The sequence below is a fragment of the Eptesicus fuscus genome, chromosome 1 (genome assembly GCF_027574615.1).
Source record: "Eptesicus fuscus isolate TK198812 chromosome 1, DD_ASM_mEF_20220401, whole genome shotgun sequence".
NCBI classification, from domain to species: domain Eukaryota; kingdom Metazoa; phylum Chordata; class Mammalia; order Chiroptera; family Vespertilionidae; genus Eptesicus; species Eptesicus fuscus.
This window is the reverse complement of record NC_072473.1, coordinates 134,203,406-134,221,752: the sequence shown is the minus strand read 5'-3', so window position 1 is coordinate 134,221,752 and position 18,347 is coordinate 134,203,406. Positions and strand designations below refer to the sequence as shown.

Genomic DNA, 18,347 nt, shown 5'->3' with positions numbered 1-18,347 from the left:
GCAACCAATCGATGTGTCTCTCTCACATTCATGTTTCTCTCTCATCCCTCATCCTCCCTCCCCTCCATTCTCTCTTTAAAACAAAAATCCATGGGAAAATATCCTCGGGTGAGGCTTGGAAAAAAAAGAGCGTGAATATTTGAACACGTCTACTTCGAGGAGAATGCTGCAGCCGCCGCTGAGGTGGTTTGGAGCTTTACATCGATTCTGTTTTCTTGTGTGCTAACTATAAATTCAGTTCTGTCTGAATCTGTGATCTGCGTGGTGATGAACTATCTAGAGATAATGAAACGCAATTAGAATTGTTTTGAAAGTACAACCCTTAGCATCTCAAATTAAGTTACTTAATTAAAGGCGTATCAAAGTTATGACTTGGCTATTTTAATTTCAAAGGCGTGCATGCGAGGCAAAAATAAAGTGACAATGCAGCGTGATTATAAAGACGGCACGGAAGTGGCAGATACTTCTAAGGTTTCCGAGGCTGGTCTGAGCTGGGGCCTGGGGGAGGGGCTCACAGGGGCCCTGGCACCTTGGCCTCCTGCCCACTGCCTGACCCCCCTGCGCCGGTGCCCAGCGCCCACGAGTGGAGGCGGTGCGATGCAGGCAAATGCCCGTTTTTCTGGTTTCATTGTGGCCACTGAAGAGCTGAGACGTAGTCACAAAGCAAAAACCAGTAACAGACACTGAGAACTTCATCTGCTAACATGAGCCTGAGTGTGTCAATGACAGATGTGCCCTGTAATCAGTGAATTTTACAAAAGGTGCTGAGTGTGACTGGAGGACACACAGTCAGGTGAACAGAGAGCCAAGCTTTTGTCGGGTTTAATGGCAGTTACATGGGTTGGAGAGAGAGTGTTTATGCTGCTTTTGGCAAGTGATTTCTATTTCTCCTTCCTTCCTTCCTCCCTCCCTCCCTCCCTCCCTCCCTCCCTCCCTCCCTCCCTCCCTCCCTCCCTCCCTTCCTTCCTCTTTCTTTCTTTTTTCTTTCTTTCTTTTTCTTTTTAAAAAATATATTTTATTGATTTTTTACAAAGAGGAAGGGAGAGGGATAGAGAGTGAGAAACATCGATGAGAGAGAAACATCGATCAGCTGCCTCCTGCACACCCCCTCCTGGGGATGTGCCTGCAACCAAGGTACATGCCCTTGACCAGAATCGAACCTGGGACCCTTCAGTCCGCAGGCCGACACTCAATCCACTGAGCCAAACCGGTTAGGGCCCCATTTATCCTTTTAAATATATAAGCACATACTTGTATTTTAATGTATTATTTATAAGGAATCACAAAATAATAGCCAAATTGAACTTTAAAAGAAAAACGCTCAAATTATGCCACCGAATGAGGTCATACTTGATAGTGACCAGTTTGCCACAAAGTCAAAGTCAACCTGAGGCTCCACTGTATGTGCAAACAGAAAACAAAGGGCCACTTACAGGTTGTTAAAAAAAAAAGCCATTAAAAAGAATATGCCAGCCTGGCTGGTGTGGCTCAGTGGTTGAGCACTGACCTATGAACCAGGACGTCACGGTTCGATTCCCGGTCAGGGCCCAGGCCCAGGTTGTGGGCTCGATCCCCAGTGTGGGGCGTGTAGGAGGCAGCTGATCCATGATCCTCTCTCATCATGGATGTTTCTATCTCTCTCTCTCCCCCTTCCTCTCTGAAATCAATACAAATATATTTTAAAAACAGATCACGTGGGAAATACTGCTCTGAGCTATATATACTATGTCAAGTAAACTTTCAAACGCAGAAACTTTCTATCTTATAAACATTTTAAAATTATGGTTTCAAAATCTTCGCATTTTTAAAGAAATATTAATAGCTAAAGGAAAATATTTTAATGCTTATATGTTGCTGTTATGCCAAGGTTTGGGAGTTATTCTTAGCATATTTATAATTTCACTTATTTGTTCAATCAACTGGCTTTTTCTTTGCTTTCTGATCAGTAAAACAGGGGGATTTTAACATCGAATTACCTGACACTTAAAAATGCCTCTACTTATAAGTATTTACAGTAATTAAAGAGTAAATAAGTATAGATTTAAATGATTTTTTAAAGTCTGTACTCATAGTCATGATAAAAATGTTATCGCACTAATACCTTTTTTAAATTATTCCATTCAAAAGACTAAATTTTTCAAAACAGCAGACCCTGGCCCTGGCCGGGTGGGTCAGTAGGTTAGAGTGTGAGCCCCATGCACCAAGGTTGCGGGTTCCATCCCTGGCCAAGAATCAACCAGTGAATGCAGACATAAGTGGAACAACAAATTGATGTTTCTCTCTCTCTCTTTCTCTAAAAATCAATAAATAGCAATTTTAAAAAAGAACAGGCCCTTTGCTTATTGCAATTAGAAAATAGAAACTATAAAGCAGTAAAGACATACTAATAGAAGTTAATGCTTTACTTTTTTCCTTAAGAAATCAGATGTAGAACAGAGGATTTTTATAAGCAAATTTGAATTATACTTTCCCCAAAACAAAATGTTTAAAATCACCTTGGGTTGTCCTGAGAGCTTCATTAAGTGGTACATTTTATGATGTGAAATTAAGAAGCCAGAGGAACCCCTTTTTGAACCTGAATTCATAGTTTTTCTGTTCATTTTAAAAGTCAGATTTTTTTTTCACTCTCATCTGAAGTTGTTATCCTGTCCATACCCTCATTACAGTACAAAAAGTGTTTTTTCCTATTACACGATTCTTCTCATGTAATTAAAACTAACAGCTATTTCAGATTGGCAACAATTGCCCAATCATCCCTTATAACGAACGTATTTGAAGAAAAATATTCCATCTTTTGAATTCCTTTTTATTTGGCATATTCTTTTTAAAAAGTACATGTTTATTGATTCCAGAGAGGAAGGGAGAGGGAGAGAGAGAGAAACATCCATGATGAGAGAGAAGCATGGACCGGCTGCCTCCTGCACGCCCCACACTGGGGATCGAGCCCGCAACCTGGGCCTGTGCCCTGGCCGGGAATCGAACCCTGACCTCCTGGTTCATAGGTTGACGCTCAACCACTGAGCCACACCGGCCGGGCAAGCCTTGTTATGTTTCGAGGGCACAGTTTCCTCTGTGAACTGTAAAAGGCATTAGTCACACCACCTCACATCCCAACCCTGAGCAAGTTCTCATGTAGAATCTGAATCTGCCCATTTCCCGCCAGCCCCATCCTTCTCCAGCCTCTACCTCCTCCCAACAGCCTTCTAACTGGCCTCCTTCTAACTCGTCCCTCCTACAGTCCATTCGCTGCACACCAGCCCAGCAGTATCTCAAGCTCAGAGCTGACAGTCTTTGCCAGCTTGCCACCCCTCAGTGCCCTGCTGGTGCCATCAGCACAAATCCAGACTCCTCAGCGCGGCCGGGAAGGCCCTGTCTTCTAGCTCTTCTTGTACCGCTTGCTCCCTTTTCACCAGGTCGCAGCCACAGTAGCTTTCCTCTGATTCTCTAAAGTAGCTCCCGCCCGGCCGGCGTGGCTCAGTGGTTGAGCATCGGCCTAGGAACCAGGAGGTCATGGTTCGATTCCCAGTCAGGGCACAGGCCCAGGTTGTGGGCTTGATCCTCAGTGTGGGGCATGCAAAAGGTGGCCTATCCATGGTTCTCTCTCATCATGGATGTTTCTCTCTCTCTCTCCTCCCTTCCTCTCTGAAATCAATAAAAATATATTAAAAAAATAATAAAGTAACTCCCACTTTACTATCATCTCTGCCCCATTATCCTTTCTTTTCTTCATAGTCATAATCACTATATGAAACTAGAGGCCCAGTGCACGAAATTCATGCACGGGTAGGGTCCCTAGCCCTGGCTGGCAATCAGGGCCAATCGGGGCCTTCCTTCGCTTCATGCCTCCCCCTGGTGGTCAGCGCACATCATAGCGAGTGGTCAAACTCTTGGTCAGTCTAACTCCCGAGGGGACAATTTGCATATTAGCCTTTTATTTATATAGGATGATCTTGTTAGTTTACTCCTCACCATCTGTCTCCAGCTCACTTATCTCCCCTCACCCTGTGCCCACTAGAATGGAAGTTCCCTGAGGGCAGGGACCTTGTCCTCCTCACTACTATCCTCAATGCCCAGCATGGCGCCTGGCACACAGCGGGCAAGTACATATTTGAATGAAAATGTCTTCTAAGTGTCTACCTGGATATTCAGAGATGACAAGAACTATTTATTATTTTTGGAAATGTTTACTATAGCAATGCACACGTCACTTTGTACAATTTATTCCTACAATAGCAGACTGTTATTGTAGGAATAAATTGCATTTGATGGGGATGGCTGTTTTATGAGGACTGCTAAAAACTTTTGTAAAAAGGAGGCGGGTACGAGCTTCTAGCTATAAAAGAAATAAGCCGCGGGGATGCAGTGTACAGCACAGAGCATATGCCAATAATATCATCACTTTGTACAGTGACAGATGCTCACTAGACTTATTACAGTGATCACATCGGTACACCTGAAACGAATAGAATACTGAATGCCAATACGCATTAATAAAAACATTAAACATATGAAGAGCTTCTTTTGAAAGGAAGGCTGTCGTTCTGGGGTTTAACTGTTACTTACCATGAAATGAGGTTGTGTTAAAATACGCTTTAGTTCCTTTGCATCATTATTCTCAGGGTAACATGAAATTTCTTCCAATACCTAAAACAGAAAAAAAGCAAGATATACACTAGTGCAGACAGGATATGTTTAAAACTATAGAAGCCTTTTAAATTAAAAGTTATGGATGAGGCCGGCCGGTGTGGCTCAGTGGTTGAGCGTCTATCTATGAACCAGGAGGTCAGGGTTCGATTCCCGGTCAGGGCACATGCCTGGGTTGCAGGCTCGATCCCTAGTGTGGGGCGTGCAGGAGGCAGCCGATCCATGATTCTCTCTCATCATGGATGTTTCTTTCTCTCTCTCTCTCTCCCTTCTCCTTTTCTCTCTGAAAGCAATAAAAAATGTTAAAAAAACGAAGCTGTTCTTCAAAAGCTATCCCTTACCACCAAGGTGAGGAGGGGGCGGGGCTCCCTTGTCCTGCAGAGTAAAGATCCTGCTATGGTTCTTACTGGAGATGGATGGACCCACAGAGCGCTTATACAAACGGCATCCGATGCCCCAAGTTGAGCCGATCACGGCCTGTCTGGCAGGACCGGCTGGGAGGGCCTCTCCCTCAGTAGGAACTCTTGCCTCCCCTGGGAGACCTGAGCCCTAGGCGGAAGGGACGCCTGGGGTCCTTGAGCCTAAGGCTTTGATTTCAGCAGCAAACCCAGGGGCTACTCACCACCTCAGGGAACCATGAGACAAACAGAAATTGTGTGTGTGTGTGTGTGTGTGTGTGTGTGTGTGTGTTCTTTCTTATCTCCAAGCACGCTTCCCAAGTACTGGTTATGCTGGTCATTAATTTTGCTCAACGGTAAGCCAATTCTCCTTGCTGTATTTTAGGCTTTGAGATTTGCTACCAGAAAATGAAAGGATGAAACCACATACTCTCTCTGGCCCCTGGCTACTCTCACAATCTATGATCTTATTAAGTGTAAAAAATTTTTTTTAAAGTTGCCAACTTTTATATATTTTATTGATTTTTTACAGAGAGGAAGGGAGAGGGAGAGAGCGTTAGAAACATCGATGAGAGAGAAACATCGATCAGCTGCCTCCTGCGCACCTCCTACTGGGGATGTGCCCACAACCAAGGTATCTGCCCTTGACCGGAATCGAACCTGGGACCCTTCAGTCCGAAGGCCGACGCTCTAGCAACTGAGCCACACCAGTCAGGGCATTAATTGTAAAATGTAATTAAAAATTTTTTTTAAAGGAAGCTGTATTTTGTTTTATTTTTTAAATCCTCACCTGAGGATATTTTCCCATTGATTTCTAGAGAGAGTGGAGAGAGAGACACAGAGAGAGAAATATCGATGTGAGAGAGACACATGAATTGATGGCCTCCTGCATGCACCCCAATCAGGGCAGGGAGGAGCCTGCAACCGAGGCACATGCCCTTGACTGGAATCGAACCCTGGGACCCTTTAGTCTGTAGGCCAACTCTCTATCCACTGAACCAAACAGGCTAGGGCGCAATCTATGATTTTAACACTGAGGTGTGGTCTCCTAAGTTAGAGAGGATGTCTCCTGGCTGGTGCTCGGGCCTGATGTGGGTGCACCTCGTAGCCCTGTCCTAGGTTTTGTTTCTCAGTGAATCCTATATAATAAAAGCCTAATATGCTAAGTGTCCTGTTGTCCGGTCGGCCATTCAACCAATCAAAGCGTAATATGCTAATGATATGCTAAGGCCACTCAACCACTCGCTATGACATGCACTGACCATCAGGGGGGCACATGCTCCTACTGGTAGGTTAGCTTGCTGCTGGGGTCTGGCCGATTGGGACTGAGTGAGACAGCCAGACATTACCCTGGAGCCTTCCTGCAGCCCCTCCCAGGCACCAATCGTGCACCGGTGGGGTCCCTCAGCCTGGCCTGCGCCCTCTTGCAATCCAGGACCCCTCAGGGGATGTCGGAGAGCTGGTATCAGCCCAATCCTGCAGGCCAGTCCGGGGGACCCCACTGGTGCACGAATTCGTGCACTGGGCCTCTAATATATGATATTTTCCAGGACAGGTCTTGTGTTTAAAATCTGTGGGGAAGGAATTAGGCCCTTCAGATTCTTTCACTTAGCAGTCTCACTTCTTAAGAAATAAAATGTTCAAAGGGAAATGTTGATTTGCATGAATATCTCACAATGGAGGAATTGCTAATTCATGAGCATTTAGTAATAAAAAAGAGAAATTATGTCGTCATCAGAACTTATATTTACAAAGACTAAGTAGAAACATAGAAAAACACTCATTATATGTCAGGTAAAAAAAAGGATACATTTTGATTGTATATAAACATTTATATGCAAATGGATCATGAGTGAAAAAGGACATGCAAATAAAAATTACTGAGTTAGGGCGATGGGATCATGAATGAATTTTTATTTTCCCAACTTTCTACAATGTCACGTTCCCATATCAAAAAGATTTTAAAAAGTCGGTGACGGACAAACATTATCTGACAATTTATAGAAACGACTTCTCTCTGAACTTAGAGGTTGAAGGTATTTAATTAACTTGCAAACATTTCCACCTTCAAAAGCAACTCAAATGTTCCGAGCATGTCTGTTTCCATCAAGTGCAGTAAAATGACTTAAAACAAAGAAAAGAGAAGCAGCCCTAACTGGTTTGGCTCAGTGGATAGAGTGTCGGCCTGCGGACTGAAGGGTCCCAGGTTCGATTCCGGTCAAGGGCATGTACCTTGGTTGCGGGCACATCCCCAGTAGGGGGTCTGCAGGAGGCAGCTGATCTGATGTTTCTCTCTCATCGATGTTTCTGACTCTCTCTCCCTCTCCCTTCCTCTCTGCAAAAAATCAATAAAATATATTAAAAAAAAAAAAGAGAAGCAAAGTTGCTATGTTAACAAGTTCAGGTTCACACAGCAGAACCAGCCCTGGAACCTGGGGAGTGCTGCTCCTCAAGCTTTTCTCTTTTCTGAACGCAGATGCTCGGTGAGAAACTGAGACATTCTGCATCTGAGCATCATGGTCCCCTGTGACTCAAAGGGAACTGCCTCTTTCTGTACAGACATGTTCTCAATAAAGGCAGCCAACATGAACCCAGGTATGTTTCCAAAAATGTCCCTTAGCCCGGCCGGCGTGGCTCAGTGGTTGAGCATTGATCTATGAACCAGGAGGTCACAGTTCGATTCCCGGTCAGGGCACAGGCCCGGGTTGCGGGCTCGATCTCCAGTGGGGGGTGTGCAGGAGGCAGCCGATCCATGATTCCCTCTCATCATGGATGTTTCTCTCTCCCTCTCCCTTTCTCTCTGAAATCAACACAAATATATTAAAAAACAAACAAATATGCCACTCACCTCTTTGGCTCTCTGTACCGCGTCACTCGGAGGGTTCCTGATTTGCGGCGAAGACTTAGTGTTAATTTTGTCATACAGCTAAAACCAAAGGAGAAAAGCCCATCAGTTATTATTCTTTGCTGAAATTCAGCACTTCATGTTTATTATTTCATTGAACAGTATTTTCCTCTTCAAAGAACAGGCTGATGATTTCCGTGGGATCTTCTTGTTCATCATCTTTTGATCATTCAAGGAAACTTGCTGGACTCCGAGTCGTGTGCATATCCTACAAAAATCATTTTTAAAGAGATGGCCCCAAATTCTGTCAATGTGGCGATTGCCTTGTCATTTTCAATTCATCAATATTTCAGGAATCGCAGGCTGTTTCCCTCTGATAGAAGCAACATTGAATAAGACGAAGGCGGAGGAAAATGAAAGAACGCTTTTTGGCCAAGACACGACTGAAGAATTTTCACAGAAATCTCAGTCTTGGGAAAGGGCAAGCCAAGCCCTTCCGGGAAGGAATGTTCTCACAGAGGCTCCTGCTTGTGCCCCAGGCTGCTCACCAACAGCACCAGCCCAAGGCGCAACAGGAAGCCAAGGACATAACCTTTTCCTTTGGAATCTGAGAGCCACACAGTGTGAGAAGACATTCCTTTTTTACATTTTATTTATTCATTTTAAAATATATTTTTATTGTTGATAGTATCACAGATGTCTCTCTTTCCCCTCTTCCTCCCTCCTCCCAGCCCCTACCCGTCCCCCAGGTCGTCCCTCAGGTCTTCACTACCCTATTGCCTGTGCCCATGGGCTATGCATATCTACACTAATAAAAGAGTAAGATGCAACTTGACTGTACCTTCGTGACGCCCACCAGCCAATCAGGAGTGACTATGCAAATTAACCCAACAAAGATTGCATATGCAGGCACCACCCCAGTCGCTCTGTGCCTCTGGGCAGCGTGGGAAGGTGGAAAGGCGGCTCCGGCCGGAGTGAAGGTGGTGCCGGCAGCCAGGGGAAGGAAGGCCCATTCTTGCACGAATCTTCGTGCACCGGGCCTCTAGTAAGTATATAAGTTCTTTGGTTTATCTCTTCTCGTCCCCCGCAACCCCACATCGAGGTGTGTCGGTCTGTTCCATGCCTCCCTGCTTCGGGTCTTATTTTGTTTGTCAATTCATTTTGTTCATTAGCTTCCACAGATAAGTGAGATCACGTGATATTTGTCTTCCTCAGATTGGCTTATTTCACTTAGCATAATAGTCTCCAGGTCCCTCCATGCTGTCCCAAAGAGAAGACATTGAAAGAATCTAAAAATATTTAAAAGCCCCACAAATCTAAATGATCTAAATATCAAACTTTCTGAAGACCATTACTTCACTAGAGAAGAATCTCTATAGTGTGGAAATGCAATTGAAATATTAGTTTCTATCTCCGATGAAGTGTCTCATTCAACAGCCTGCTTTGAAAAGTGACAAGGTAAAAATGATCCTGGCTCGGCTGCCACTGCTGGTTCCTCACTTCTCTAAAATACGTGGGGATTCTTTTGGGGGTTGGTTTTGCCCCCCTTTTTTTAAACTCCCCTACTATGCACAGCCATACTACCGAGAAGTCAACCCCCCCACCCCCTATCCCCTCGTCCATGCAATGCAAGGGGCCATAACTTAAACAAAAACATTGAAAATACATAACATTGAAAAAATAGACATAGCCATCACCCGACCTGTCCTAGTATTGACAATCAAATAAAGTAAAAAACAACATGAATAATGACAATGTGTATGACTCTCGAACGCCTCTGTGTGCAGAGAAGACGTAACAGAAGCGTCACAAGCTGACGGCACTATCACTTTATAATAATTTCACCACATAAAGTTTGTCTTCTTCTTGACCAAGGGTGACCGCGAGCTTTGCGTTCACATTTTGCAGCTAGGATTAGTCTGAGCTTCTATTTACACATTGAATGCATGCGCCCTGGTTTGTCCTCTCAAAGCCACAGAAATCCCACTGGAGACCTTTTATTTTTGGCCTGGCCTTGCTATGCCAAGCACGGCCCCCTGGGCCTCAGCTCAAAGTGGTTTAAAAAAATTATTGATTTCAGAGAGGAAGGGAGAGGAGAGAGAGAAACATCAGCGATGAGAGGGAATCACTGATGGGCTGCCTCCTGCACACTGGACTGAGCCCAAAACCCAGGCATGTGCCCTTGACTGGAATTGAACCTGGGACCCTTCAGACCCCAGGCTGATGCTCTATCCACTGAGCAACACCAGCTAGGGCCCAGAGTGCTTTCTTGAGGACTCGGAGCATAATCAGCTGAGGAGGGTATGAAACATGCAGGTTCCGGACCTCCCTCCAGACCTACTGAATCAGAATTTGAAACGGGGGTCTCGAAGGATGTGCTTCAGCCATCTGTCAATCTTAGACGCAGTGTTACGTTCTGAGAGGAAGCATAAGAGGACTAACAACAGCACTGACAATGGCTACTTTTATTGAGCACTTATTACATGCTAGTTCCTAGTTAAAGTTCTTAATACACAATCCTCAAATAATCCTGTAAGGTTGGGACCCCCATTCTCCCCACTTTACAGATGAGGAAACTGAGGCATGGAGTAGGAAAGTGAGAACCGCCATTCTAGCCCTTGTCACTTGTTGATTTGTTGATGGTAGCCATTCTGACAGGTGTGAGGTGATGATTAATGGCACTGAGAATTTTTTTAATGTCTCTTGGCCATCTGTTGAGTTGTATGAGTACTTTATATATTTTGGAAATTAACCCCTTATCAGATGTATCATTAGCAAATATGTTCTCTTATATAGTGGGTTCCTTTTTCATTTTGATGAGTATCAGAGATATGCAAATTAAAAGGACAATGCGGTACCACCTCACACCTGTCAGGATGGCTATCATCAACAAATCAACAAACGACAAGTGCTGGAGAGGATGTGGAGAAAAAGGAATCCTCATGCACTGCTGGTGGGATGCAGACTGGTGCAGCCATTGTGGAAAACAGTATGGGGTTTCCTCAAAAATTAAATATGGAATTGCTATTGGACCCAGTGATCCCACATTGCTTACAATAGCCAAGATCTGGAAACAGCCCAAGTGCCCATCAGTAGACGAGTGGATAAAACAGCTGTGGTACATCCACACCATGGAATACTGTGCAGCTGTGAAAAAGAAGGATCTCTTACCCTTTGAGACAGCATGGAGGGACCTGGAGAGCATCATGCTAAGTGAAATAAGCCCATCAGAGAAAGACAAGTATCACGTGGAAGCATGCAACAACAGATCGATGAATCTCACAGAGTGTGTGTGGGCTGGGTGGGAAGAGATTAACCAAAGACCTTGTATGCATATATGCCTAACTCACGGACACAGACAATAGTGTGGTAAAGGCCCGGGGAGGAGGCGGGGGGGGGGGGGTGTCGATAGGGGGAGAAAGAGGGACATCTGTAAAACTTTCAACAGTAAAGATATTAGCCAATCAACTACAGCCCTGCCCCGGTCAAGAATGTTAGAATCCTGACCCTTTCCTGGCCAGATGGTAAATATTTCAGGTGGTGAGGGCCATTTGAACTTTGTCAAACCACTCAACCCAGCCAGGCATGGGAAGGCAGCCGCTAACGATCATAAATGAGGGGGCCGAGGCTGTGCTACAATACACTCCCTTCCAAGAACAGGTGGCTGGCTTGGCCCGAGAGCTGTAGTTGACTGCACTAGAAGCTTACATTCAAGGTGGATTGAAATGACAAAAAAATATTCCTTGCCCGGCCGGTGTGGCTCAGTGGTTGAGCATCGACCTATGAACCAGGAGGTCAGGGTTCGATTCCCGCTCAGGGCACAGGCCTGGGTTGCAGGCTCGATCTCCAGTGTGGGGTGTGCAGGAGGCAGCCGATCCATGATTCTTTCTCATCACGGATGTTTCTCTCTCTCCCTCTCCCTTCCTCTCTGAAACCAATAAAAAAATATTAAAAAAAAACACACCCCCAAACCAAAACTAAACAACAACAAAACCCCCAAATATATTCCTTTTGCTATTTGCTTCCCTGAAATTTGAAGATATCAAATGTCTTTGTAAAACTGAAGCATAGAAGGTGAGATGGAGGGAGGCAAAATGTTAATCAGTTATCCCTGCAGAGAAAACAAGAATGAATGTATTAGTTTGTTTTTTCTTTCTAATGAAATGGTAGTTACCCAACCTCAGCATTTTTTACTAAAAGAAACCCACAAAAACATTAAAAAAACAACAACAGCCCGGCAAAATGAGGAAATGCAGAGAGCTGCGAGGGAAACGGAGTGGGACACTGTCTGGTATCCAGGCCACTGGCGGCCTGCCTGATTCTGGGCTGGGCAGATGTGACCACAGCCCCGCGGACGCGCTCTGTCTGTCTGCCTGTCTGTCTGTCTGCCTGCCTGCAAGCCCAGTTCCGTTAGGAGGCACCTTCTATATTTGAGACGGGCTGTTTGAAACAAAGCAGAATCAAGCTGGTGGTGACATTAAATGCAGCTCTCCTGAGACTGCAGTCTCCAACATGAAGATGAAGGAATCCGCTACGATGTCACCTATTTACATTCAAAACGCGAAATCATTTCATTTAAAAAATATATTTAATTGATTATTTACAGAGAGGAAGGGAGAGGGATAGAGAGTTAGAAACATCGATGAGAGAGAAACATTGATCAGCCGCCTCCTGCACACCCCCCACTGGGGATGTGCCCGCAACCAAGGCACATGCCCTTGACCGGAATCGAACCTGGGACCCTTCAGGCTGCAGGCGGATGCTCTATCCACTGAGCCACACCGGCTAGGGCCCTTTCCTTTTTTAACCACACTTCTAGTCCTCAAACAGAAGCCTTTGTTTTCAAGCTCACAGTTTATACGCAGCATTTAGCAAGGTCGATGTGTCTCTCTCCGATCGATGTTTCTCTCTCTCTCTCTCTCTCTCTCTCACCCTCCCTCCCTCCTACCTTCTCTGAAAAGCAATGGATGGCTGGACCTTGAGAACATTATGCGAAGTGAAATAAGTCCAACAGAAAAAGCTAGGAACTATATGATTGCACTCCTACGTGGGATATAAAACTGAAACTCATGGACACAAACAGCAGCGTGGGTGTTGCCAGAGGGAGGGGGTGGGGGGAGAAGGGGGTCCTAACATGAGGGGACAGGAGAGGACCTGTCTTTGGGTGGTGGGCACACGGTCCTATATACAGATTTTGCACATGAGTAATCCACACATGAAACCTGTATGTTCACGTGGACTAATGTCACCCCAATTAAATACAAAAGGGGCCCAGCTGGCTTGGTAAGACGATGCTCTAAATCCATGATCCTGTCTTCCGACAGCAAGTGGGACATGGCCAGCTCAGTCCACCTGGGCCCGGATGCAGTGCAAGCTTCCCCAAGGAGGCCCTTGTTGGCTTCCAGTGGTCGGCAAACTCATTAGTCCACAGAGCCAAATATCAACAGTACAACGATTGAAATTTCTTTGGAGAGCCACATTTTTTACACTTAAACTTCTTCTAACGCCACTTCTTCAAAATAGACTTGCCCAGGCCGTGGTGTTTTGTGGAAGAGCCACACTCAAGGGGCCAAAGAGCCGCATGTGGCTCGCGAGCCACAGTTTGCCGACCACGGGCAGGCTCTGCTTGTCGGCACAGACCTGCTTTGGCTTCCATCCCATCGGAACACTGCACTTGCAAGGATTTACTTTGAATCCAGGAAATGAAGACTTGCTTGACCTTCTAGTTCAATCTGAAAGACCGTGTCTTCGGTGGACCGACGGGTAGGCCACTGGGGCAGGACAGTGGCATCAGATGCCCCGACTCGAGTGTTCTCTGGGCCTTTCTCAGTTGGCCAAGAACTCTAACACCCGGTCCTGGGAGAACCAGGTCACAATGCCTATTCTTTTTGTAAATATGTTTTCTTATCGATTTTTAGAGTGAGGAAGTGAGAGGGAGAGAGATAGAAACATCGATGAGAGAGAAATACCATGGATCGGCTGCCTCCTGCACAGCCGATATTGGGGATCGAGCCCACAACCCGGGCCTGTGCCCTGACCAGGCATTGAACCGTGACCTCCTGGTTTATAGGTCAATGCTCAACCACTGAGCCACACCGGCCAGGCCATAATGCCTACTCTTGAGCAAGCAAAAGAAGTCATGAGGGAAAACAGGCCTATGTAGATGACATAGGCAGGCTTTATTTTGCCTTTAATCAAACCTTCTGAAATAATGCACTTTCAAATACCAGATCTACGAGTTTGCCCGACGGTGAGAAATTTCACTATAACATAAACTTCCCCATTAAAAACAACACTAAAAACATTGTTGAAAAAGATTCAAAACCTCATTTCCTAATGTGCTTTACATATTGAAGCATCCACAACAATTGTTGAATAACATTTACACTAAATGAATATCCCATTAGTCATATGCTGCTTTAAAAGAAAACATTTACATTGGGGTTGCCATATACTATTCTATTTAATGACCGATGCAATACTTATTATGACGTGACCTTTATTTTGCTTCGGTAAACGCCAAGCATTTGTACAAGGGGCTGTAGCAAAACTCAATTTCTGTCGTGGGAAGTTAAAAGCACAAAACAAAGGCAGCTAGCCGAAGTGGTTTGATGAGCTAATGTTTGAGGGGCCGCAAAGAGAAGGAGCAGCTACGTTCCTGGCCTGGGAAGCTCCCCACCGAATGTTCTTCAACCGAGCGCACTGCATTCCTGTCTGGGGCAAACGCCTGCCGCCTTCCCTTGCGAAGAGCAGGAAGAAAGACCGGTGCTTGCTGCGCTTCGAAGGCTGTGGGAACATTCCTTTGCCTTCTGGTAAAGTCTACTGTGGTGTCACAACAGAGAATGGCACTCCCGGGGAGACACTGGGACTGGGGACAAGGTGAGTCATTGTTCCTGGCATTTTAGAGTAAATCCCAACCCCTGTTTGAAGAATTAGTTCATCTGAAGAAATAAGGGAACTAGAAGGACTCCTGTAATGAATAATACTTTCAGTGAAAATCACACATCCTATATAATAAAAGCCCAATATGCTAAGTGTCTGGTCATCCGGTCGGCCGTTCAACCAATCAAAGCGTAAATATGCTAATGATATGCTAAGGCCGCTCAACTGCTCGCTATGATGTGCACTGACCACCAGGGGGCAGAGAGTCGACTGGTTGACCAGTTGCTATGACGTGCACTGACCAGGGAGCAGACGCTCCAACTGGTAGGTTAGCTTGCTGCTGGGGTCCAGCCGATCAGGACTGAGTAAGATGGGCCGGACATGTCCTGGGGCCCTCCCGTGGTCCCTTCCCAGCTGACCAACCTCCCGTGTCCCTCCCTGGCTCTGATCATGCACTGGTGGGGTCCCTCGGCCTGGCCTGTGCCCTCTCACAATCCGGGACCCCTTGGGGGATGTTGAGCCAGTTTTGGCCTGATTCCGCAGGCCAGGCCGAGGGACCCCACTGGTGCACAAATTCATGCACTGGGCCTCTAGTTCCTTTCATAAAGAAGCATAACTGCTCGACCGGCATGACTCAGTGGTTGAATGTCGACTTATGAACCAGGAGGGCAGGGTTCAATTCCCGGTCAGGGCACATGCCTGGGTTGTAGGCTTGATCCCCAGTGTGGGGCATGCAGGAGGCAGCCGATCCATGATTCTCTCTCACCATTGATGTTTCTTTCTCTCTCTCTCTCTCTCTCTCTCTCCCTCTCCCTCCCTCTCTGAAATCAATAAAAACATATTTAAAAAAAAAGAAGGGATGGGACCCTTAGAAGGTACCAGCTGCTCAGCCTTTGAAGGCCCTCAGACAGGCCTTATTATTGCAGACATTTAAGTGCGAACCGACGGGACTCTAAATTCATGGGAAACTTCGCTTTGGCATTTCCTGACTGGTAGTCTATTTAAACATCCAAACTCAACAGTGTATCAGGTTGTTTCTCAGACTCCAAATTGCTCAAAACCATCAAATTACCGTGGAAGCTCCTTTAGGAAACGTCCAAGGTCTAAAAATATGCTGTTCCCAAATATGACTACTAATTTCACATCCTCCCAAAAAGCAAGAGGAAATCAGGTTGCAGTTTTCCAGTACCAGCTCCAGGCAGTAAAATGTATAATAAAGATGCCAGTGAGACAAAATCTGGAGGAGTCCAGACACCAGCTGCTTTCTAATGCCATATTTGAAAATATTACTTGATCTATTATAAAAATCTACTTATAAATTGATAATATAAAACTGCTAAATTCGATTCCCCGTCACAGCACATGCCCAGAATGTGGGCTCGATCCCCAGTAGGAGGTATGCAGGAGGCAGCTGATCAGTGATGTTTCTCTATCATCAGTGTCTCTCTCTCTCTCTCTCTCCCCCCTCTTCCTCTCTCTCTAAAAAATCAATAAAAACATTAAAAAAATAAGAGCTAAATTAAAAAAAAAGCCCAGGCAGTGTGGTTCAGTGGTTGAGCATCAACCTATGAACCAGGAGGTCACGGTTCGATTCCCCGGTCAGGGCACAGGCCCAGGTTGTGGGCTCGATCCCCTCCTGCGTGCAGGAGGCAGCCCATCAGTGATTCTCTCCCATCATTGAGATTTCTATCTCTTATTTTCCCTCTCTCTCTGAAATCAATAAACACATATTTAAAAAAACAAAAAAAACCCTGCTAAATTAAGTGGCTATTGCCAGTAGTTTTTGTGTCATTAACCTAATAACTAATTATATTTTTAGAAAACACGATTTCAGGGCTTCCCACAGAAATAATCTGAACTGGGTGGGGTCTCACCCATACGCTGAAGCAGCAGCGAACGCTAACAGCTGCTCAGAGGTATGACAGATGGTGGGTGAATGTTTAAAACTCAGCTGTCAGAGTTTGGCAGGGGGAGAGATAAATGTGTCACTTAACAATGTTTTATGACACTGTTGACTTATAAAATAAACATTTATTCTGTAATAGGAACATTTCCGCAAGAAAGTGAGAAGACTGAGAATCACCAGCAAATAAAATTTGCAAAATGCTTTTTGTCTAAAAAAAAACCACACAAAACAACCCACCCGTGGGTCACATACAAGTTCCAAGCCCAAACTAGTTCAAAATATCACTAGAAGACATAACTAACTGCATGTTAACACCAATTCCCGAGAAGGCCTAATTCATGAGCGACAGGGTAACATCATTTGTAAAGTCACTATTTTATATTAGACTTGTGTAATCTGGACTCACCCAAAGAATCAATTCAGGGCAAAAAGTAGAATTCCATGAGGCACTGGACTGAATACTGTCCCTCAAAATTCATATCTACTGGAAGCTCAGATATGACCTTATCTGGAAATAGGGTCTTGGTAGATGTCATTAAGATGAGGTCATATTGCCCAGCCGGTGTGGCTCAGTGGTTTAGCGTTGACCTATGAACGGTTTGATTCCCGGTCAGGGCACAGGCCTGGGTTGCCGGCTCCATCCCCAGTGCGGGGCGTGGAGGAGGCAGTCGGTCCATGATTCTCTCTCTTCATTGATGTTTCTCTCTCTCTCTCCCTCTCTGAAATAAACAAATATATTTTTAAAACAGATGCGGTCATATTGAATGAGGGAGGGCCCTAAACCCAATGACAGGAGCCTTTACAGGAAGTCATGTGAAGGCACAGAGTCACACACATGCCGAAGAAAATTCCATGTGAAGATGGAGTTGGAGATCGGAGTGATGCACCCACAAGCCAAGGATTGCAGGCAACCACCAGAAACTGAAAGAGGCGAGGAAGGATTCTTCCCTGGGCTTGTTGCAGGGGGCACAGCCCAGCCGATGTCTTGATCTGGGACTTCCAGCCTCCCACGGGAGTAATTTCTATTTTGAACCACCCAGTTTAGGGTACTTTGTGATGGCAGTTTTAGCAAATTAATACACATGACAAGTTGTATTATACTAAAATGGATCTATATATTTCACATGCAGTGAAAATATATAGATTTTAAAGCAACAGTGCTTTAAAAATATTTTTATTGATTTAAAAAAGAGGAAGGGACAGGGATAGAGACATAGAAACATTGATCAGCTGCCTCCTGCACGCCCCCTACTGGGGATCGAGCCCGCAACCCGGGCATGTGCCCTGACTGGGAATGGAACCGTGACCTCCTGGTTCATAGGTCAACGCTCAACCACTGAGCCACACCAGCCAGGCTGCACCAGGGCTTTTAAGTTCTGAAAGTAGACACACGGGGCCAAGCTGGGCCAGGCACGGCTCCTCCTCAAGCCTCTTTCTTGTTTCCTACAAAACGAGGAGCGGTGTGTGTGCCGAGTGGAGCTGGTTGGGTAGCAATTATGTAGAGATTCTGGACCGATTTCTAACTACAGAGTAAACCAGATGTGTTTCTACTAGAATTCAAAGCAGAAAGCATCCCGTGCCCCGCCCCCCCCGCCCCCCCCCCCGTCCCGTCCCCACAGTGAAGCCACTGTGTTTCTTCTTTTCTTTTACTGTAAGTTCTTTCAACGTGACA

General features: G+C 45.5%; 1 protein-coding gene across 7 annotated transcripts in view; it reads right to left on the bottom strand.

The window, feature by feature from the left end:
- CASK (calcium/calmodulin dependent serine protein kinase) overlaps positions 1–18,347 on the bottom strand; it is a 291,959-nt gene that overhangs the window by 47,392 nt on the left and 226,220 nt on the right. For all 7 annotated transcript variants that reach the window (XM_054714350.1, XM_054714353.1, XM_054714355.1 and 4 more), the window contains exons 12-13: positions 7,891–7,968; positions 4,564–4,644 (exon numbers count right to left, since the gene is read on the bottom strand). In XM_054714350.1, coding sequence (XP_054570325.1) covers positions 4,564–4,644; positions 7,891–7,968 — 159 coding nt within the window. The remainder of the gene's footprint in view (positions 1–4,563; positions 4,645–7,890; positions 7,969–18,347) is intronic.